Source organism: Antechinus flavipes, chromosome 2 (assembly GCF_016432865.1).
Source record: "Antechinus flavipes isolate AdamAnt ecotype Samford, QLD, Australia chromosome 2, AdamAnt_v2, whole genome shotgun sequence".
NCBI lineage: Eukaryota > Metazoa > Chordata > Mammalia > Dasyuromorphia > Dasyuridae > Antechinus > Antechinus flavipes.
Window position 1 is genome coordinate 554,014,127 of NC_067399.1, and position 23,871 is coordinate 554,037,997.

General features: G+C 33.0%; 1 protein-coding gene across 1 annotated transcript in view; it reads right to left on the minus strand.

The window, feature by feature from the left end:
• Nucleotides 1-23,871, minus strand: part of SYNM (synemin) — a 50,089-nt gene that overhangs the window by 21,164 nt on the left and 5,054 nt on the right. Inside the window, exon 2 of the mRNA XM_051981005.1 lies at nucleotides 23,687-23,811. Coding sequence (XP_051836965.1) covers nucleotides 23,687-23,811 — 125 coding nt within the window. The remainder of the gene's footprint in view (nucleotides 1-23,686; nucleotides 23,812-23,871) is intronic.

Below are 23,871 nucleotides of genomic sequence, written 5' to 3' on the forward strand. Positions count from 1 at the left end.
AATCCAATTTTTCTTGTGCAGCAAGATAACTGTATAAATAAGTATACATATATTATATTTAACATATTAAACATGCATTGCACTTATCTGCCATCTAGGAGAGAGGATGGGGGGAAGGAGGGGAAAAGTTGGAACAGAAGGTTTTGCAAGTGTCAGTGCTGAAAAATTACCCATGCATATGGCTTATAAATAAAAAGCTATAATAAAAAATAAATTTTAAAAAAAAGGAAAATAGAAATCTGGGAAACAATTTTTATTCTATTTCTGATAAAGCCTTATTTCTCAAATATATGGAAAACGGAGTCAAATTTACAAGAATATAAGCCATTCTCTAACTGATAAATGGTCAAAGGATATGAACAGGCAGTTTTCAGATGAAGAAATCAAAGCTATCCATAGGGCTATGAAGAAGTGCTCCAAATAACTTTTTATTAGAGAAATGAACATTTAAACAACTCTGAGATACTACCTCATGCCTATCAGATAGGCTAATGTGATAAAAAAAAAAAAAAAGGAAAGATAAATGTTGAAAAGGATGTGGGAAAATTGGGATGGGAATGCATTGTTGGTGAACTTGTGAACTGATCCAACCATTTTGTAGAACAATTTGGAACAATGTAAAAGGATAATTGAATTGTACATACCCTTTAATCCAGCAATACCCCTTCTAGGTCTGTTTCCCAAAGAGATCTTAAAAAAGAGGAAAAGGACCCACACGTGCAAAATATTTGAAGAAGGTCTTTTTGTGGTGACTAAGAATTGAAAATTTAAGGGATGCCCATCAATTGGGAATTGTCTGAACAAGTTATGGTATATGAATGTAATGGAATACTATTGTGCAATAAGTAATGATGAATAAGTAGTTTTTAGAAAAGCCTAGAAAGACTTGTATGAACAGATGCGGAGTGAAATAAGTAGAATCAGGAAAACATTGCATACCATGTCAGTAACACTATATGCTAATAAACTATGATTAATTCAGCTCTTCTCAGCAACACAGTGATCCAAGACAAAAACAAAGGACTCACAAAGGAAAATGCTATCTATAACCAGATAAAGAACTGATCTCTGAATGCAGATCAAAGTATATTTCTTTCACTTACTTTATTTTTTTCTCATGCTTTTTTTTCCCCCTTTTGGTTTGTTTTTTCTTTCATAGCTGTTTCTTATATTGGAAATGTTTTACATGATAGCATATGAATAAATTAAATCAAACTGTTTCATTTTTAGAAAAGAGAAAAAGAGGGAAAAGGAGAGAAAAATTTGGAACTCAAAATCTTGTAAAAATGAATGATAAAAAATTTTCTTGACACATAACTGAAGAAAAAAATTGCTTTCTATTTTTAAAAAGAGAAGACAAAAAAAAAAAAGAAGGTAAGAATGTGACAGTTGTGGATGGGTAAAAAGTTTGTGAACTAGCACAAGGAATCACTGGTATTTTAGAAAGATAAAACAGAAAATTAATGCCCCTGTGGAATGCTTGTAATGTATGTGGTATAGAAAGAGCATTTGTAATTCAAATAAGAAAAGAGATGGAACTAAACACTTGAATCTAGAATTTAAAATTCTATCACAAATGCAATGATTCCAGACAATTCCAAAGGACTCATGATTAAAAGTGCTATACATCTCCAGAGAGAGCTAACTAATGAACTTTGAATGTAGACTGAGACATACTTTTGTAATTTTTCTCAGATTTTTTTGTCTATTTTCCTTTTGCAACATGGCTCCCATGGAAATATGCTTTATCTAATCACATGTATAATTGATATCCAATTGCTTGTTTTCTTAAGGAAGGAGGAGGGGCAGAATTTGTAACACAACATTTTTTTCAATGAATCAAAAATTTTGCATATAATTAGAAAATATTTAATGAAATAAATATACTTGTGTGTATGATATGTATTTGTACATACATGTGTGTGTGTATGTGTGTATACACATATATATAATATACATTTAAAGAATTAATCGGTGCTCTCAGGAGACAAGAGTACTAAATTTCTCTTCATTAGTGGTCTTTAAGCAGAGTCTGGATAATATTTGTCAGATATACTGTAGTAAAAATTCTTTTGAATATGAATTGGATTAGATGGCCAATGAATCCTTTTCAACTCTGAAATTTTATGATTCTATATCTTGTTCTATAAGTATGGCAGAATTAAATTCTAAATCAGTTCTTTCATACTCTGGCAAAGTTGTGATTTCATCAATGTAGGTTTTCCATTCAATGATTAAGACAATAACCTATTGTGATTTGTCCACATTTCATATGATTGTCTACCTCTAGATTTTTTGATATCACATGGAGCACAGGTAGTTTGCTTACTGGCTTTTCTCTCTGATTTGTTTTACTTGTTCAGCCTATCTCCTACTCAGTTCATTATTGGTAATTTGGTTTAGCTTACTGATGATCATTTCCCATTTTTCTACATTGTCCTTTGAATGATCTTTCAAGTTAATTCTTAAGAAATAGTAATATTTCAGACTTTAAAACCACATATTGTCATAAAAAGAATACTAATGTTAAAAGATGTGCTTTGCTTTATGAAGAAATGTGAACAAAGGTTTCTTAAACATACTGTGAGGTCATTAAACATATTGTACAATGTCCCAAATGTAATCCAGTGTGAAATTTTCCTCCTATTCAATTCTAAGATCAATTCATTGATCATCTATGGTATCTTGTCATAGATATGTATATTATATGTGTATGTATATATGTGTGTCTATTACATATATATGTGTATACACACACACACACACACACACACACAGATGACCTGCAGAGCATAACATGGACAATAGATATTCTTTCCCCCCACCCTTGCTCATTCCAAAAAATGTCTTCAGCTATGTCAAATGCTTATGAGTTGTGCTTACTTAGAAAATTTTGAAAAGCTCCAGGGATAAATTAGATTAAAGCAAAATTATTCAATAATATCATCTAGAGGACTTCACCATAAATAAGAAAAAATGCTTCATCTTGACTTAGTATTGAACTTCCGTCAAAATGGTGAACACCCTTGGCAAGTACCTATGCTTCTCTTGACATTTTTATTTGGAAGGCTAAATAAAATTTCTTGTGTTGTGCATCTTTCCAGAAACCTTGTATTATTGTGATATGTTCATGTGTATGTATATATTTGTATCTATATATAGGGAACATTTTATTGTAGTACTTAATATTGCATTTTGTTCTACCAAATATAATTTATCATCATAGTCAACAAACAATAAATATAGTAGGATATTAGATTCTCTGTACCTTTCTTTTGTCATGACTGAAGATGAGGTCCATTCTAGAATGATATTTATGGAATGCTGTATGCTCCCTTCTCATACTATTGCAAAATTCTCTTGATGTATATATAGATTATTCTCATCAAAATTTTGTAAAAACAGGAAAGTACTTATTGATTTTTGACAGTTTTGTTTTAATAGTAATAATGTCTATAATTATTTGGCATTTTCTCTTTAAGATGTCTTAATAATGGTTTATAAATCACAAAATTTTCTCATTAATCTCAAAATTATATCACTTATAACTTGGACCTTCTTTGTACATACTTGGTTTAATCTAACTGTTCTTCCCATCTTTATTTTAAAAAAAAATTTCTTCACAAAACTCAGTAGGTATTATGATGTTAAATTCCATGTGTGGAAGACCACCTTGCTAACAGATTTGTTTATTATAGTAATCTTAGCAGATCTTCCCTATTTTTATATCTACAGTGTCATTTTTACAGTTTCATCCATAAATGATATCAGGTAAACATTTAACTGGGTTTCATAGTAAGTGTTCTGTAAACTTCTTTCTTCCTCTATTTCTTTCCATTCAGTGAGATAAAAGTGATCCAAATCCTCTATTATCTTCCATCAGATTTTATAAATGAGTTTATATTATAAATCAATAGTGTCCTTAGATGCCATGGCTCTCTCCTTGACAATGAGATCAATTGTTTGCTGGATGAGGCAGTGTGACCATTGGAAAGTTGCTTTATTTTGTACACTAGACAACTCTTAAAGACTTTAAAATGCAGGAAAAAAATGTTAACCTGCATTATTAGAGAAAGTTTCCTATTTGGGAATTCATATTATTGATGGAATCACAGATCTAATCCCTATCTCTATAGCCAGTTTTCAGTCAGTGTGCCAGGAACTGTAGCTAATAATTAGAGATATAAAGGAAATAAAAACATAGTCCCTGATTCAAAAACTCACATTATTTTGGAAAAGACAACATTCAATTAACTGAGGCCAAAAAAATCTTTTTATCTATGTGTATGTATTTGTCTATCTGCTAGTCTATCTGCAACCATATTTTGCTCCACTGTACACATCAATTTAGTTTTAGAGTACAAGAGATGTCAGGGATAAACAATGGATTTATTTTTAGGTATTTACAATTGTAATTTAATTGTAGCAAATGGATCCATGATCACTATCATTACACAAAGTGTCTCAAAAATTTTAAGTTATTAAAGTTTAAATTCTATTCAAAACTTCTTGGGGCTAGTATTGGGAGGATAACATGGTTTCTGGTGATATTATCAGTCCAATTAAACCAAGATGGATGTTCAGGACATGATCATATAATGCCAACAAAATCAACTCAAAAGGAAAATAAAAATTTCTACCAGAATTTGAGCATTGGTTTTTAATGGTCTGGTTTTTGGGTCTAGACAATCCTGAATAAAGTTGGTGGTTTTTTTTTCAGTGAGTTGAATTAAGTAAAAATAGATTTATCATATCATCCAATACATATAGTGCCATGAAGAAAATACCTCTAGTTATGTTCACAAGCCTTTTTGTTGTTGTTTGATATAATGTAAAGTAATCTGTTTGACTGAGTTCTGACTTTCTAAGTGGGTTTTGGAGTTGCTTAGGAGACAGCAGTCCAGTGGATAGAACAGTGGATCTTGAGTCCTGAATGTCTGAGATCAAATGGAACCTGGGCAAGTTATTTAACCCCTATTTGCCTCAGTTCCTTGAGTATCTTTGCCAAGAAATCCCCACAGACAAGACTATGGAGTCCTTAAGAGTTGGACACAACTGAATGACTAAACAAAATAAAATCTTTGAATGTATAACTAGTTCTTAGGGCAACTGGGGGTGCAGTGGATAGAATGTTGGGAGGCAGAGACTTGAGTTCAAATGCAGCCTAAGACATTTACTGTGTGAACTTAATCAAATCACTTACTCTCTGTGCCAGTTTCCTCATCTGTAAAATTAAGACAATTATTATTGTCTTACATTTTAGCACATTATATTATATTATAATAGGTGCTGTTGCACCTACCTCCCCAGGTTGGGAGGATCAAATGAGATAATAATTGTAAAGCACTGTGCACAGGGAATGGCACAGAGAAAGTACAACATTAATGTCAGCTATTGTTATAATTGTTCTCTGAGCTACACTGCTATACTATGAGACTGTCATAAACTACAGTCATTTCCTTGAGTGAACCTTCTTTTAAATTCTAGAATGTATTCTGCAGAAATATAATTCTAAATTAAAGCTTCTCCCTTTAAGAAATATGATTTTATGAAAGCAGAAAAAAAAGTGGAGGAGTGAAATGGGGAAAATCTTCTATCATTATTCTCCCTTCTTTCTGTCTCTCTCTTCCCATCCCAACCTCCATCACTACTCCTGGGTGCTTCCATATACATAAAAAGCCTCCTCTTAGGCTTTTCACTGTCTGATATAGGACCCTAAAAAACTAAGAGAAGGGTAATTTTTCATCACTTAATTGAAAGATGTAAATCAGGAAAATGGAGAATTTGACTGAGGATATTTGACTGCTGTGATGACAACAGTTGTGCAGTTGCTAGCAAAACGTATGAAGTCATTAAAATAAGTTCCAAGAAATACATTGAATATGGCAAAGGGCACCAGGAATCATGGCCAACTTAAAGCTGACAATATGACTACTGAAAATGAGTTATATTAGAAAACAGAGATCCCTAAAAACCTAAATTGGAAAAATGACTCAGTGTTGTACTGAGATATTATATAATTTATTTCCATTTATTTAAATATGATTTCACCTTACAAATAACAGAAATCATTTTAAAGTAAAATAATGAGCAACAGGAGAGAAAAAAAGGAAGAAAAAACTTGAAGGGAATACATATTATTTGTATTTTTCATGAAATAAATATTTGGAAAAATATGCTATAAAAGACAGTTCTGTAGAGAAGCTAGTGGAAAAACAAGGGGATTATATACAAAACATATAAATATGTGTGTGTGTGTGTGTGTGTGTGTGTGTGTGTGTGTGTGTATACCCTGTCACAAGAAGATAGACTTAAGAGAATGGTTTTATATTTTCAGATCTTTACGTTATATAAAACTAGTAAGTGCAACTGAAAAGATATTTTTTTGGTCAACCTCTTATATATAAATCTAGACAATGCCACATACAAGTTTCTAGATGGACATAATTTTACTCACTGTGAAAATAGCCACATCAGCATTATAAGACATCCTTTCAAGTTAAAGATTTTCATCAAAAAAGAAATGCTCTTTTATAACATATCAGCAAAATGAGTGTTGCTCTAAATAGTACACAGAGGCCTGACGCAGAGACCCAGTGATGGTAGCCAAGTTCTATTTCAGACTCACTCTCTCAACTTGTCAGAAAGAGTTAGGAATATACCACAGTAAGGGTAAGGAGTACCTTTTGTTACTTAATTTTGATCTTTTGAACTATTCAAGGATTGGTTTGGAAAACTTACAGAAATTCTGATTATACACTGTAAATACTAGCTTTCTGAGCAATCCCTAATCTGGGAAAAAGAGAATATGAAAGGCTAATCGTGGGCAATATGTAGAAGAGGAGATTCTTGTTAGAAAATACATTCTATATTATTGTTAGGTAAGAAATGACCAACAGGATGATTTCAGAAAGGCCTGGAGAGACTTACATGAACTGATGCTGAGTGAAATGAGCAGGACCAGGAGATCATTATATACTTCAACAACAATACCATATGATGATCAGTTCTGATGGATCTGGCCATCTTCAGCAATGAGATGAACCAAATCAGTTCTAATGGAGCAGTAATGAATTGAACCAGCTACACCCAGCGAAAGAACTCTGGGAGATGATTAAGAACCATTACATTAAATTTCCAATTCCTATATTTTTGCCCACCTGCATTTTTTTATTTCCTTCACAGGCTAATTGTACACTATTTCAGAGTCTGATTCTTTTTGTACAGCAAAATAATGGTTTGGACATGTATACTTATTTTGTATTTAATTTATACTTTAATATATTTAACATATATTGGTCATCCTGCCATCTAGGGGAGGGGGTAAGGGGAAGGAAGGGAAAAATTGGAAAAAAAAAGGTTGGCAATTGTTAATGCTGTAAAATTACCCATGCATATAACTTGTAAATAAAAAGCTATTAAAAAAAAGAAAATACATTCTATATCCACAAATAAATATTTGTCTGTCATTCCAGAAGATAACTAAACCATTTAGAAAGTTAAAAATATGAAAAATTAGTAGGTACAAAAGAACTTTAATTAGATATTGATAGATTTTAATTGATCTAGGGCAATTGTATAAAATGTTCTACTTTTAAAAGTCCTTTTTAAAACTTATGAACTTAAAAAATAACCTTAGAATTAAAGTCATTTTGTCAATTATGTCCTCTCTAATTCTCAGTTAATGTCTTGAGTAGAAGGTCATAAATGTCAAGTTACTCTATCCTCCATGAATGATTCCAGCATCAAGTATGAGTTGGGTTAGAAGACCTTGTAGGTTGCTTCCAATTTTAAGATTGCCTAGTTCTGATACAGGCCTTGGAAGGTTTAAGGTGCTGTTCCTTTTAACAAAAAAGTTATTTCTTTCATATTTCTTCAGTGCTCTTTGAGACCATAATCTTGGGTAATCTATAGTATGACCTGGAACACAAAACTTCCCTAATGTCAACACAGTAAGGAGAATAATTTATTTTGTAACAGAGTATAGATAGCAACTCCCAAAGTATAATTCCCAGGAGATGCTACCATTCAGTGCAAAGTAAGACAGGAATTAAATAACCTGCACTGTCAAGCCAAGTGGCTAGAGCTGCCAATCTAAAAGCTATTTCTAGAATCCACTCCTTCTACATTTCTGCCTGAAAAAATCCTTTTTATTCAAGGGCCAGCTTATCTGCTACCTCCTCTAGAAAGCTTTCCCTGATTCCTTCTAGTAAAAGTGACTTTGACCTTGCCTTCCTCATAATTCCTATGACACTGTGTTGCCCTTGTCACATAGTAACTTCATATGATACTTATTCTCTAGATGAGACCTGCTTGAGGGCTGTTTCCTCAATGACTTGAACATAATAGGCTCTTAACAAATTTTGGTTACTATTGTTTTTACACTAATAATACTTAGCATCTTTATAGCATTTTAAGGTTTGCAAAGTTCTTTACCCCTTATTCCATTTGGTCCCCGTAAAAAAAAATGGGTCCTTTTCCCTTTTTTTAATGATCTCTTTGGGATACAGGTCCAGTAGAGGCATTGATGGATCAAAGGATATGCACAGTTTGATAGCCTTTGGGAATAGTTCCAAATTGCTCTCCAGAATGGTTGAATCAGTTCACAATTTTACTAATAATGTATTAGTATCCCAATTTTCCCACATTCCCTCCAACATTCATCATTATCTTTTCCTGTCATCTTAGCCAATCTGAGAGATATATAGTGGTACTTCAGAGCTGTCAATTTGCATTTCTCCCATCAATAGTGATTTAGAGCATTTTTTCATGTGATTATAAATAATTTTAATTTCTTCATCTGAAAATTGTCTGCTCATATCCTTTAAACATTTATCAATTGGAGAATGGCTTTAATTCTTATAAATCTGAGTCGATTCTCCATGTATTTTAGAAATGAGGCCTTTATCAGAACTACTGAAACATCATCATTTTTGAGCATTCTGTTGGCCATCACAATAGCCAACAATTAGGTAATGGGGATTGTTAGCAATGCCAATTCAAATGATCTCCAATTAGCAATAGTCATCTCATGAAACACCAAGGGCCTCTTTAGCAAGAAAATAAAAATTTACAGGAAAATAAATTCTCTTGACTTATTAATAAGGGCTATGAATTCTTACATAAATCAGAAATTGATCAGCAATAAGGCCCCCAGCCAAGCTCCAAGTTTTAATAGTTTAACAGATCCATAGCTCACTAATAAATAATAACTGACATTAATATCATGATCTCATTTGTTCCCAACAGTAACCCTGGGAGATAGATGCTATTATTATCCTCATCTTACATATGAAGAAACTGAGGCAAACAGAGGTTCATTGACTTGCCTAAACTCACATAACTAGTAAATATCTGAGATTGGAACTGAATTCAAGTCTTCCTGACTTCAAGCTCAGTGCTTTATCCACTGTGCCACCTATATAAGTTGTTGCTCTCTTTCAGAATATATATTACCATAGAAAATTAATAGGAAAATAACTCCCTCTCCCAACTTTGAATCTCATGGTCACAGAGATTTCCTAAAGTGTAATCTGCCAGTCATGTGATCTATATTGAATTTTTATAGCTAAAAGCATGAGGCACTGTAGAAATATAAATTTGATAGTAATAGTATCAGAGAGTCACATAAATGGAATAGACTCTCAAAAATCAGATCCTTCTTATCTCCTCATTTCATTGTTGAGGCATCCCAAAGCAATTAAGTGTCTTGTCCAATATCAGCCAGTAAAAATGGCAGAGCTGAGATGAAAATTCTTGTTTCCTGATTCCCAAGACCCTAGAATAAATGGGAGAATCAAAATAAGAAAATCTAAGAATTGGAAGGACCCTAAAAAGTCAACTAGCCTAAATGTAGGATGGAGAGCTAAATGTGTAATGAAGAAGACCTGGATTCAAATTCTTCTCATGATACTATAGACAAATCAATCACCTTCTCTGATTCTCAGTTTCCTGAGAATAATAATACCGATAGTACCCACTTTACTGGGTTGTTGTGAAGTTTCACAGCAAATATAGATAAAGAACTCTGTATGCTTTAAAGCATTGTATAAGTGATAGCCATCATTGCTAAACTGTTCAAGACTATACAACCTGTTCCACAACCTGAAATGAACAATATTCTGCTGTACAACTTAGCTGACAAGTAAGTGGTCAGTCATTCAGTTCTTGTTTGAAGATATCCAGGGAGTAGAAACATACTATACTTCCAAAGCAGTGTATTACCTTTTTCTTTTACTAGATCCAAAATTGTTATGAAGTTTTTGCTTATATCAAGCCTGATTTTGTCTCTTTCAAACTCCCATCCATTCATTACTCATGGTCTTGCTCTCTGAGTCCATAAAAACCATATCTTGTGCCTGACAAACATCAAATACTTGAACACAGCTATCATGTTTGTTCTAACTCTTCTGTTCTCCAATCTAACCACATTCTGCTCCCAGTTCTTTACCTCCAATTTCTTCAATATTTCAATATCCTGTGTGATTTCATCAGTATAACTGCTTCAGTCCATTGAAGGACACTAACCACAAATTTTAGGACTTATAAAGAATCTTCAAAACTTGCTGTGGTTGAAAAAATTCATCCCTCTATGTTAAAGATAGCAATTGGACTTTCCAAATATAGCTAGGCTTGTCCTTAGATGATAGATACATAGTTGTCTAAGAATTGTTCTTTAATTCTACAACCTAACAGAGCTTATTCTTCACTGGCATAAACTTCAAGAGTATAGAATCACTTTTTACACAATAAGGCATCAGAATGGGATTTTAATTATGTCACTGAGCAAGCACTAAGATTTTTTAAAGCTCTAAAAATCTAATTCAAACAGATTTTAAAAAATTAAAATGAAAATAAAAACAATTTTTAAAAAAGGATTGCAAGGGCTCAAAAAAGTATTTTTTTCTCAGAACCCTTAGCCTCATTTCTTAACATTGCCATCGTCAGTGAAGAAATATCAGGGGGCAACACAGGACTAGAAGCGATTGTTTATTTTTTTCTGATTATACAAGATTACTTGATAAATGCAACCCCACAAGCATTTCTTTTCAACTAATCTCTGATGATGAACATGTGAAATATAAAATAGAAATATATTTCTCCTTATTGTTAACAGCTGAAATAAAATGCAGAGACAACCACCAAAGAACAAAACAGAAGATGTTTTAAGCAAAGTCCCAATGAAAGGAGGGTTACCTAATCACAATGAGCACCTCCTATTTTTTTTTTAGATTTATTTAGAATTTTTTAAAAATTGATTTCAGGCTATAATTTCACTAAGATCTAGAATATTATAGAGCCTCATCAATAAAATCCTTGTTCAAAATTATTTTGACCAATAATCCATTGGAAAAAACTAATTGGGTGAAATATGCTTATTTACCATATTTCAATTCACAATAAGATAGCACATTCAGTGAGTTAGTAAAGCAGTATTTATAGCTGGGACAGGCATTGCAGATGGAGAATAAATTGGGCCAAGAACTGATTGGGAGAAGAATAGTCTAGATTACATACTGCATCATTTTTTCCTATTTTTTACCCAAGTCATTCACTGGCTCACAGACCAATATTTCTGAAAATCAAAAAAAGCATTCTCCCAGGAGCTCTATGTTTTCAAATTTTGTAATACCCAATGGATACAAATTGTAGTTTACCCAGTAGGTGATGGAGAGATGTGTAGGTACGAGTAAGCTGGTTCATGTTTCTAATGATGAGCTATAAATGAGAAGTGGTATTAGATGTATCATAAAAAAATTCTTTTACCAGGAAAGGTGGGGAGCTTGCTTTGTATTTAAAGTAAAGGACAGCAAGAATGATGAACTAGTAGCCACAAAAAACCAAAAACCAATACAAACAAAAAAAAAAACTAAGAAAAAGCTATCACTTGAATGCATCCTCTGTGCAGAATGTGTAGAACACAGAGTAGAACTGCACAAGATAAGAATTATACAGAAAGCATGAATAGCCTTTGATCTGCACTTAAAATGGGAATATCCACATTGAAGAGATCAAAGATAATCTGAAGTAAAGAATAAATAAAAACTCTATTTTGATTGCTAGTTCTAAGTACTTGTTTATGTTTTTTTCTCATAAGATAATGATATTCTATGTTCTTATCTGTTTTCTCTAGAAATTTGAATTAAACAACTTCCAAAACCTAATATGCCATATATTAAAGTCTTTAAAAAGCAAATATTAGGAAAGAGAAAAGTTTCAAATTATTTTCTTCACAGAAAAAGTATAAATATGAAGATACAGATATACATGTGCATAGATGGTTATATGGAGCGGGGGAGTGAAAGAGAAGAGGAGAGAGATAGGAGAGGAAGAGGGAGAGAGAAAAAGAGAGAGACAGAGACGAAGAGAATTCCAGTAATACACTAATTAACTGGGATAGTTGACGAATGGTGTTTCTAAGTAATTGTTCTAATAAACCAAAGGTTAGTTAAGCTGTTTATGCAGTAAAATTGCCAGAACAAGAATGTAGGGATCTACATCTGAAACTCTATTTTTAGAAGATTAGAGTTATATTTGTCTATTTTTCAATTACATATATTTAAAAATATAACACTTTGCAAATTTTATATCTAGCAGATACCATTACTCTCAGGTTTAATATATTTTGAAAAAGATCTCTTTTAAATATTAAATTTAAAATGCCTTTTGTGGCTTTATCTAAACATAATAAACCCAAAGTGGAAAATATTTTTCTTAAGATTTTACCCAGGTGAAAAGTAAAAGTTGATAAAAATTAAAAGTTTAAATTATAATTCTAAGATATTAGGGGTAGTATTGAAAGACAATGGGGTAACTGAAGAGAGATGATAAAAATGAAAATAAATATCAAGTTGTCTCTTATAGATCTTTTATTTAGAAAATTTAAAAAAATAAAAAAAAACTAAACCAGACATTAAATCAGTATCCCCCCCTCTGATCAAAACTGTTTTCCATAGGTTAAAAGCAGGAGCAGAAAGCAGAAAGCTTTAGAAGTTTTCAGGAAACTAAAAAAAATAATCAATAAATGGTTTGTAACCTAATCTGCAAACCAAAGATGATATAGATTTTCCTGTATTAGACACAATTTTAAGAACCTTATTTTATGATCCTTTTTAGAGGCTTGTAATAGCATATGAATATCTTTCAAGGTGAATCTTGAAGATTTTTTGTGTTCAATCTTCAAATCTTTTGAGACTGCATCAGTCTCTTTGATTTAGGATCAAAGATTTAGCACTCAAAGAGACCTTAGAGATCATTTAGTCAAAATTTTTTCATTTTACAATTAAAGAAATCACGGCTCAGAGACATAAAGTGAATTGCCTGAGATGATCCAGGTAGTAAAAAGCAGAGTTGGTATCCAAACTGAGTATCTATGGCTCTAAGCCTTTCCATGGCACCATATTGTGACCTTTTCAACTTAGTCAAGCTCCTAGGTGACCCAGGAGCCCATTTAATCTTTGAACTAGGATGCTACTGTATTTCTTTCTTAGGAATACTGAAGCATCATCCACAGTTATAAAGTTTTCTGAACTGGTCTACCATAGAGATGTCAAACATGCTATCTGACTACCATGCTATTCCCAAATAATTGGGAACTATTTAACAAAATTAGCAAAAATAATAGAAAATAGATAATATTAATCTGTGATGTTCTAAGTCAATATATAGCTCACAAGAATCCTTAAGTTAAGTAATCCCAGCTTGATACTATCGGTCTGCTAAATATAAGGCATTTACTGTGATAAGTGCTCTACTAACTATATTGTGGTCTCACTTTACAAGAGAGAGTAGTTATTTTTCTATATGACGTGAACTTGCAATGTGAACATTATATCTTTACTAGATTATTACAAAATTTGTAGTTTTTTCTTCAGTTTTTATTTTATAAATGCATCCTTTTCCTTTATTTGTTCTTAGTCTTAGGCCTTTACATTCTTATCAACTCATCTCCTTGATTCAAAGCTCTCCTACCCCCACTAAAACAAAAAGCAAAACTATCAATAATTTCTTATTGATAATAGCATAAACAAAGCACTCAATCTGGAATTCAAAGGTCTTTATTCTCTATCCTTAACCTACCTTTTCAGACTTATTTCCATTTCCTTAAAACCTCTTCTAAAGTCATCCTAATTTATTCTCTGTTTTCTCAAATGTTCCTTATGCTTCCAACTCCCCATTTTTCTCATAAAACTCTTCCTCCTCCTTTCTACCTGTTTAAATTCTTTTTAAGAGACAACTAAGTCAAATCCCAATGCCTCTAAAAAATAATTTCTAAACTACATAAAAATAATTCCTGCAGCAACTATCTGTACCATTAATCTGGCAATTAATTATGTACTTTTTGATATGTCATCTATTATCTACAGATTCAGGGCAAATTCCTTAGTTGTGCTGAATTTTAGCTGATTCATATATAGAATGCAAAGAATAATATTTATATTATCTCTCTCATAAGGCTGATGTTTGGATCAAATAAGAGAATTTATGTAAAGTACTTTCAAAATGTAAAAGGCTACATAAATATCAATGACTGTTTTTAATTGCTATTTAAATTTTGAATTGCTACTTTCTTGTTTCTTCAATCATACTATATATTCCTTTAATGCAGAGACTCTATTTCAAACTTATCTGTATGTACACAGTATACATAGTATACTACTGTAATATAGCATACATTCAGTACTTACTTCAGTATCATATACATAATTGGCACTAAATGTTTAGGGATTTTTTTACTTAATTTACTGCATAAAGTAGTTATTAATAGACCAATAATATGTTTTTTATTTGGCTAAATGTATCTGTAAAATGTACATAGTCTCCTAATGTCACATCCTACATTTCTTCCATTCCTTCCTTTGATATAGTATTCATTTTAAAATGGCTATTATTGTTGGTTAGGTATAGTGATAAAGTATTGGCTTGAGAATCAAGAGATCTGTAAGAAGGTAAAGTTCTAGTTTTGACTCTGCTAATTGTTGTGTAGTCTTTGATAAATCATTCAGTCTCTCTCAGTCTCGGTTTCCTCACCTAAAAAATAAGAATGTTGAACTAGAGTCTGAAGTTTCTTCTAATTCTAAAACCATAATTTTTCTGCATCTCTCTAAAACTCACTGAACCTAAGTAGAATCCCTCTGATAATTTAAATGTAAGTACACTTAAATGGAAATGAGTGAGTTTTCATCTGTAGGTGCTAATACCTCTGGCTTTTCAACTTTTCCACATAAATCTTAGCAGTCTTTATTTCTTAGCCACATCTTCATTGGATTTATCCTAAAGGTTTACTTGGATATTCTTTTTTTCTGCCTTAACTAGCTGGGTAATCTTGAATAAATCATATAACTTCCTTTAAATCTTAATTTCCTAATCTGTAAAATAAAATTGGCCTAGATGATTTCTAAAATTTCCTTCTCTTTGGTATAAAACCAGCCACTTTATAATCTTCTATTTAACATTAAGTATCGTCTGCCCAATTTGCCATCTTGTATCACTTGCTAATCCATTCAGCTGAGTAGTGTAATGAAATGTTATACAAGGTTAAAAAACATATTTTATACTCTTATGTTCTTATATCTTATATTCAAAGAAGAAAAGGGGAAATGTTTCTGAGTCATTCTATATATTCAACCAAGTAATGTTTTGATGGCAAAAATTAAAACAAAAACAAAACTCCAAACTATCACTTTATTCAAATGATTGTGGTTGTCGTTTGTCCTTCCTTCTCAAAGAAAATCATGATATTAAGATCATCATGACTCTCAAGTGAATTCATTTGAAGCAAGGCAGGACTATGCTAAGTCACCACCCCCACTCTCTCCTCTGGAGCCAACTGGGTCAGTGGAAAGATATAGATCATCAGGATGATGGGAAATGGTTCTGGAGGCAGTAGAAGACCTTGGTATTCTTAAATTAAGATCTTTCTCAGATCTCAGTTTCACTGAGACAGTGCCCATTCATTGATTAGGGATAGGTAAGAAAAAAGGCAAAGAATAGCCTCTCTTACCTGGACAAAAAAAAAAAAAAGAGAGAGAGAGAGAGAAATCAACATGGGAGGGGTAGATTTCACAGTTTCTGACCAAAATAGAAACAATTGCTATTTACACTTACTCTGAACCATTCCAAACAACTGAACCTTGGGTTGGAACCTGTTGTTAGTTAGTCAATGAGAACCAAAGTGATTTGGGTTTAAGACATGGTTGTTAAGGAAGAAATGTAGCTTATAAATCCCAATCTTGGGAAGAAGGAAAAGGATTAAATACAGTTTATATGTAGATCTTAACAGAAGTTGAGGAAGAGTAGATTTAGATTACTTATCAGGAAAGTGCTAAATGCCTCCATAATAATTGAAATTTGTCAAGGTCTATTAAACCAAATAATAAATACTTCACTAATAAACTCCAAAGGAAATGAGAGAAGATTAAAGTTAAAAAATACATCTCAGAAGAACAGGACAATTCAGAAAAAATACACTAATATTCCCAAATATATTAGGGAGTATTTTTAAAACTCTTTTCTAATTAAAATGTTTGATAGGATATACATAAAGACAGGGCCAATACCACTGAATTGAAGAATTGGAATGGACTTTAGAAATCATCTAGACTAATAAAAATTGATGAGCAGGCTAATTTCAGAAAAACTTGGAAAGACTTACATGAACTGATGCTGAGTGAAGTCATTAGAATCAAGAGCACACTGTACATAGTAAAAGCAATGCTGTTTAAAGATCAGCTTTGATAGACTTAATTCTTCTCAATAAAATAATGATCCAAGGAAATTCCAAAAGACTCATGATGGAAAATGCTATCCATCTAGAGAGGGAACTTTGGAGTCTGAATGAAGATCAAAGCATATGATTTTTACTTTTTTTTTGTTTTTTTTTTCTTTTCATGGTTTTTCCCTTTTGTTCTGATTCTTCTTTCACAACATTACAAATGTGGAAGTATGTTTAATATGCTTGTACATGTATAACCTATATCAGATTGCTTGCTGTTTTGGGGAGGGATGGAAAGGGGAAAAGGGGAAAAAGTGGAACTCAAAATCTTATAAAAGTGAATGTTGAAAATTATCTTTATAGGTAGTTGGAAAAAGTAAAGTATTATTAAGTGGGGGACAATGGTGGGAAGGGGGAATGGAGAGGGAGATAAGCAAGCAAGGTAAAGAAAAAAGAAAAGAAAATAATCTAGCCTAATCCATCTTATTTTACAGATAAAGAAACTAAAAGAGAATAATGGATTTGTCTAAGATCACCCAAGTGATAAGGAGAAGAAATGGGAATTGAACTTAAGTCCTCCAATTTCAAGTACAATATCTTTTACATTATTTTATACTAGAACTTGCTATAAGGCTGACTCCTAGATAAATTAAATTGTATTGTATGTGTCTTTATGTATAAGCCCCAAATAAAAAGATACACTCATATTCTGAATCATATGATTCTGAATCATTTTCTCAATTGTTTAATGTAGCTAAAAGATGCGAGTTTGAAATTAGAACATAATTATCCTTTTAATTAACAACATAAAACCTCCCTCAGGAATGACATGCAGAAAAATCTGGCTACTCCTAACCTTAAAAATGACTGGAGATCCACAACTGAATGATTTTATATCTTTTCTCTCTTCTTTCCTCCAATTGCCCCCTAGAAAAATAATAAGAAAACTGGCAGTAGTGGACTAAGGGGTCACCTCTTTGCCAAGTTTTGCTACAAGATCCAGAATTTAGATTTATGACAAGGTCTGAAATGTACTATATTAGTGAAAGACACTTTCTTATAGATATTGTCACAGAAATTTTTAGCAAGATAGAAACTTTCAAGTAAGAATTTTAGATAAAGTTGCCACAATGGGCAAATTAGAATAAAATCATGAAAGAAAAAAAGATTGTAGTCTCATTATCAATAAATGTCAAGAATATTTAAAAGCTGGGCTTATGGGAATAGCAAGACTGTTAGAATTCACCGAGCTGATGCTTCTATGAGAATCTTACCTATATCAGCCCTGTTCTTTGTGAAGCAGAGCTGAAAAAACAACAACAACCCAGAAATGTCACATTTTTAAACACATTTTAGAGGGACTGTGAATCAAGATTTCTGAAGAACAAGTGCCATCTTGAAAAATGAGGAAAAAAAACCCTAAAAACCTCATTTAGAATTACACTAAATGGGACTTTGCACAAATCTAAATATCCATCTATTCTTATGGAGTTTTCATAGACTCCCAGGAAAGAATGTTGTTTGTAATCCTGAATCATAAGATTTAGAGCTAGAAGATTCTTCTGAGATTCTGAGGTCTAAATTCTTCAAAAAAAGAGAGGAGTGATTTGTCTAAGATCCTGGGGCAATTTAATGACTGATCAGGACAGTATCCACTTCCTAGGCTGATGTTATTTTCTCCTTCACCATTCTGAATTCCAGAAAGCAGTATAAAATGAAGGGGTGGGGGAAAATATGCTAAAATCAGGTAATCACAAGTGAAAATAGGGACTTATCATCAACACATAAATCATTTCAAATGCCTTTAGTCCTTTACTTATGTATAATAGCAACCCATTACTATTTAATTTATGTTCATTTGACTACAAGTATTACCTGGTTCTATATCAGTGTTCTCTATCTTAAGCTGTAACTATGGAACACTTAGTGTGGACCATTACTCCTGAGGAGGGTGATGGCATATAGATAAGTAGGCTTATGTTTGCACCAGGCTCTTAGGTATGGAAATTAGGTCTCCCTTTTGAAAACCACATAGAAAAAAATGAATGTACAACCAATTATATCAATCATTCATTTCCCTGAAAATGCTGATGGCTTCCTAATTTATTTATGAGAGAGCAGTTAGAACGATAATTGAGTTATGAAAGATCATCAATACTAAAAGAAACAAACTGCATCCTGTGTCAGCTGCTTGTTGTTTTCTCAACAGTGGCTAATGATAAATTACTTCAAAAATAGCATAGCTGATGGCCTCCAGACTCTAGAGCTCTTGTAAATATTGCCTGTGTAGTCTCAATAGTCTCAATAGAAGTATGTAGTAACATTTGTAGTGAAATACACCGGTAAAATAACCTGCCTGGCCCAATGAACACTATGTCACATATCAAATCTTCATCAAATAATGAAAGTGAAAATGTAGTCTGATATTTTGAAGTTTTACCAATTAATTCGTTATCTTACTTTAAAATGAGCAATTCTGTTCTAACTATTCAACTCCAAGGAGTTTTTAAAAATACAATGCTTTAAAATAAAGAAAAAAACAGTTTTACACTTCTTGTTTTCTCTCATACTTTCATCTCATCTCTACACTACCAGGGCTTCTTGATGCAAAAGAGGCACAAGTTATTTTAAAGCCTTGTAGGGAGTGCTGGACATTTTCCCCATTCTCTCTTTGAGTATAAAGATCATGAAGTAGATTTGCCATAAAATGTGCATGACAATGGATGGGTCTGTTAATTAGGAGAGATTGGAGAAGAGAAAGAGAGAGGGATAGAAGAACCAAAAGGGATAGTAGAAACAAGTAGGGAAGAAGAAGAGGACTTTGGAGGGTTTGTGTTCGCTTTATACAGGGAAAGGACCTAAAAAGATGGGAGAATACTCAAAACTGTCATTTTCCTGGCTTAATCAACTAATAGGACAGACAAGTAACCATGTTAAGGACCTAGAAATACTATAAGGAAGGTCAGAAAATTAGAAAGAGAAATATCCAAAGCCTCCATTCTAAATCAGCAGCAAAGAATAAACCAAGCGACAATTTAAAGGAAGGCAGAACCACATGCTTTAGGATTGTAAATGATTTAGAACATTTACACATAACTTTGGGACTAAGTTTCACTAAGGATTTTAGTTTTAATTTAATAAAACTTTGTTCTATAATGTTGTAAACTGAATATCAGTAAATGGGAATTCAGTCTCAGTATACTAGGTAGAGAGTAACATGGTACATATACATCTTGTCATATCTCCTGAATAGAAGTTGCAGGCAAAGTTGCGGGAAAAGAGAATGAAAAAATCCACTAAAGGATACCTGACATTACAATCTCTAATAAAAGAGTTATGCACTAGTAGCATTTTTCTTTAGAAGTCAATCACAGTAAAGCTATGAAGTGGTAGATGTGATAAAGTTATAGGTAACATCTCTACTCTGGGTCATTCTGAACAATTTCCTTTTTTGAAAACTCCATGGCTTATATGTGGCTACTATGCCTCAAGGAACAATTCCCCATCCTGATTAATCTATATAAGGGCTCATAAAGATGACCAAAATTACAACTTAGCATCTCCATTCACTAAAAGGAAAGAATTGATTAAAGCTTAACTTAGAAGTCTTTCTCAAAGAAGGAAATGGGAAAGAGACCAACATTAAAAACTTTCAACTCAACTAAATAAAATTTTTAAAATTAACCTTGCCTTTTATAAATATATTAGCAACCAGGTTTCAATAATCAAAATAATATAAAAGATTAATAAAATAGTGTGGAAGGAAATAATGAACAGGATTTGTACTCCACAGGGTTTGATTCCATTGCTGCCTCTATCAGTAAATAGTGATATGACCCTGAACTAGTCACTTCATGCCTCTGTACCTTTGGCTTTATCATATGTATGTAGCTGGGGAGGAAAGGGGGAGGGAGAGAATGAATCTTTATCAGTTCTCAACAGCAGGGCTGTTTGTACCCTGTCCTTTTCCAGTACTTACTCAAAGCAGTCCTGAGAATAATTTACATGACCCAGAACAGCTGCCCTGGGAGAAGATTAGTGGAAACAAAAATTGAAAGGGAGCTGGTTTACTCCCCTTCAAAGCTCTCTAAGATTACATGGAAGGTACCGATGGTAGGACATATTACTAAAACACTGGGGGGAAAGAGATAAATAGGGCAGATTCACCTTAATTAAGGAAGCAATGAGAAATAGAGACTTAATTGAGGACAATAGAAAGCAACATTTGAAGAATCCTATGTTTATAGAGTGTGTTTAACAGATTCAGCTATTTAAAAAATTAAGTAGACCAATAACATTTTGGCTCCAAAGACACAAAAGAAATATAATATCAGAAAAACACTTTGGCTCTGAGAAGTGAACAAATGAACAATGCAACCTCTCCCCCATATTGAAGGCCATACTAAGTTAGAGAGACTATATACATCTTTAGAATTAAGTATATCCCTTCTTCATCCACAGAAGGGGTAAAAAAAAATTTCTCCTGACTGTATGGGATTCCTATGTCCTTTACCATGTAAGTAAGATCTGTTCTGTAAGACTCCTTTCAAGTTTGTGTTGCTTACAAGAACAATTAGGACTATCATTGAGGAGTGCCAGATATTGACATCTTTATGTTTCATCTGGGTCAGGTAAATGAGCCAGAGGAGGTTAGAGTATAACTATACCTTTTTATAGTAGTGGGTAACCTCTGTCACATCAATCAAACAGAAGCTTATGGCTACTGATTTTCTAATGTTAAAGGAACCCAGGATTTTCTGATTTTCCTCTATGAGGCCTGAAAGCTCTATCAAAATCTCTCAACACTAGCTCTACCTATGATCCTCCAAACATCCAGAAAAGAATTATATCTATATTGTACAAGTTCATTATACATTAGTGCAACATGTGTGAAACATATATGGTGTGCATATGTCTGCAGTCCCATCCTGATTTCTCAAATTCATCATTACTGTTGCTGTTCTACATTTAGAAGCCAAGTCTTTTGACTCCTAATGGGGAGAGAGGGGTGGGTAGAGACTAGAACTTCACTCCTTTCACTTTGGGTAAATTTATAGGAAAATATCATAGTAAATGTTGAAGGGAATGTGGGAAAACTGGGACACTGATTCATTGTTGGTGGAGCTGTGAACTGATTCAATTATTCTGGAAAGTAATTTGGAACTATGCCCAAAGAGCTATCAAACTGTGCATACCCTTTTATCTAGCACTACTGGGTCTGTTTCCCAAAGAGATTATAAAAAAGGGGAAAGGACCCATATGTGCAAAAATGTCTGTAGCAGCCCTTTCTGTAGTTGCAAGGAAATGGAAATTGAGTGGATGCCCATCAATTGGAGAATGGCTGAATAAGTTATAATATATGAATATTATGGAATACTACTGCTCTATAAGAAATGATGAGCAGGCTGATTTCAGAAAGACCTGGAGAGACTTACATGAATTGATGCTAAGAGAAGTGAGTAAAACCAAGACAACATTGTACTCAGCAACAAGATTATATGCAATGATCAATTGTGATGGACTTGGCTTTTTTCAAATTGAGGTGATTCAGCTCAATTCCAATAGACTTGTGATGCAGAGAACCACCTGCACCCAGAAAGAGGACTATGGGGACTGAATGTGGTATTTTCACCTTTTTTTGTTGTTTGTTGTTTATTATTGTTTGCTTGTTATTTCTTTCTCTTTTTCCCCCTTTTTGATCTGATTTTTCTTGTGCAGTATGAAAAATGTAGAAAGAGGTTTAGAGGAATTGCACATGTTTAACCTATATTGGATTGTTTGCTGTCTGGGGGTGGGGGTGAGGAGGGAAAATATGGAACAAAAGATTTTGCAAGGGTAAATGTTGGAAACTATCTTTGCATGTATGTTGAAAAATAAAAACCTATTATTATGGGGCTGCTAGATGGTACAGTGGATAGAGCACCAGCCTTTAAGTCAGAAGGATGTGAGTTCAAATCTGATCTCAGACACTTAACACTTCTTAGCTGTGTGACCCTGGGCAAATCACTTAATCCCAACTGCCTCAGCAAAAAACAATGGGTGTGTGTGTGTGTGTGTGTGTGTGTGTGTGTGTGTGTGTGTGTGAGAGAGAGAGAGAGAGAGAAGAGAGAGAGAAAGAGAGAGAGAGAGAAGAGAGAGAGAGAGAGAGAGAGAGAGAGAGAGAGAATAGGAGGAGAAGGAAGGAGAGAGAAAGACAGAGAAAGGGAGAGAATTAGACCTGTGATTTCATGAAACTAGGGAACTCCCAGGTAAAGAAATTCCCACTAATTCTCATTTGCATGCTTGCTGCAATGAGCAGTTTTAGAGAGTTGTCTAGGACATTGAGAGATTAAACCCTTCCCCAGATTCACAAAGACAGTATTTCCACAGACATTATTTGAATCCAGGTTTTCTAGGCTCTGGAGACAAATTGCTAGCCAACATATCCTGCTTCTTCCTTTTCTCTCTCTGACTCCTAATCATATACACAAAATAAGAAAGAATCCTTCCTTCTAACCATGTTCTGTGTCCTTATAATTTGCATCTCAAGAAGGAAAGAAAACTAAGATTCCACAATTTTCCATTCATTTTTTGATATTCTAAATTTAAGATACCCATTTAGGATTCTAAAATAATTGCCTTATGTATGCTCTAAAGATATGTTTAAGTCAAATCTTCAGAGTTGTAACAAAGCAGAGTACCTAGTCCATTTAAGCAGATAAAGATTAGAAATCTGGGATCTATTAATGAAGGAGAAAAAAACCAAAACAAACCAATTTTCCAATAGGAATGATAGTGAATCCATTGAATAATTTACTTGGCATAGTTTCATTTTGACTCAGTAGCTATAGCCTTTTAAATTCAGAGATGTTTTGTACCTTTCAAAATGTAGCAATGATAATAACAATAATATTTTCTTAGGTAGAAAAACATTTAGGAGGATTTCATGTTTCTACCTTCGAAGAAAAAAAAAATAACACTATGTTTCCTTACCGGTAAGTTGCAACTTCAAGATTTAGGCCTGTTTTCACTTGTAATAGTTCCTGGTAGTCTTTAAGTCGATCTGTGAGGGTCATGGTCAAATTCTGCTTTTCATCTTCCAGGAAGTCAATTATTCTCTAAACAAAAAGAAGGGCTTTTACATTGGGGGAAAATATTTTATTGAATCAAAAACTCAT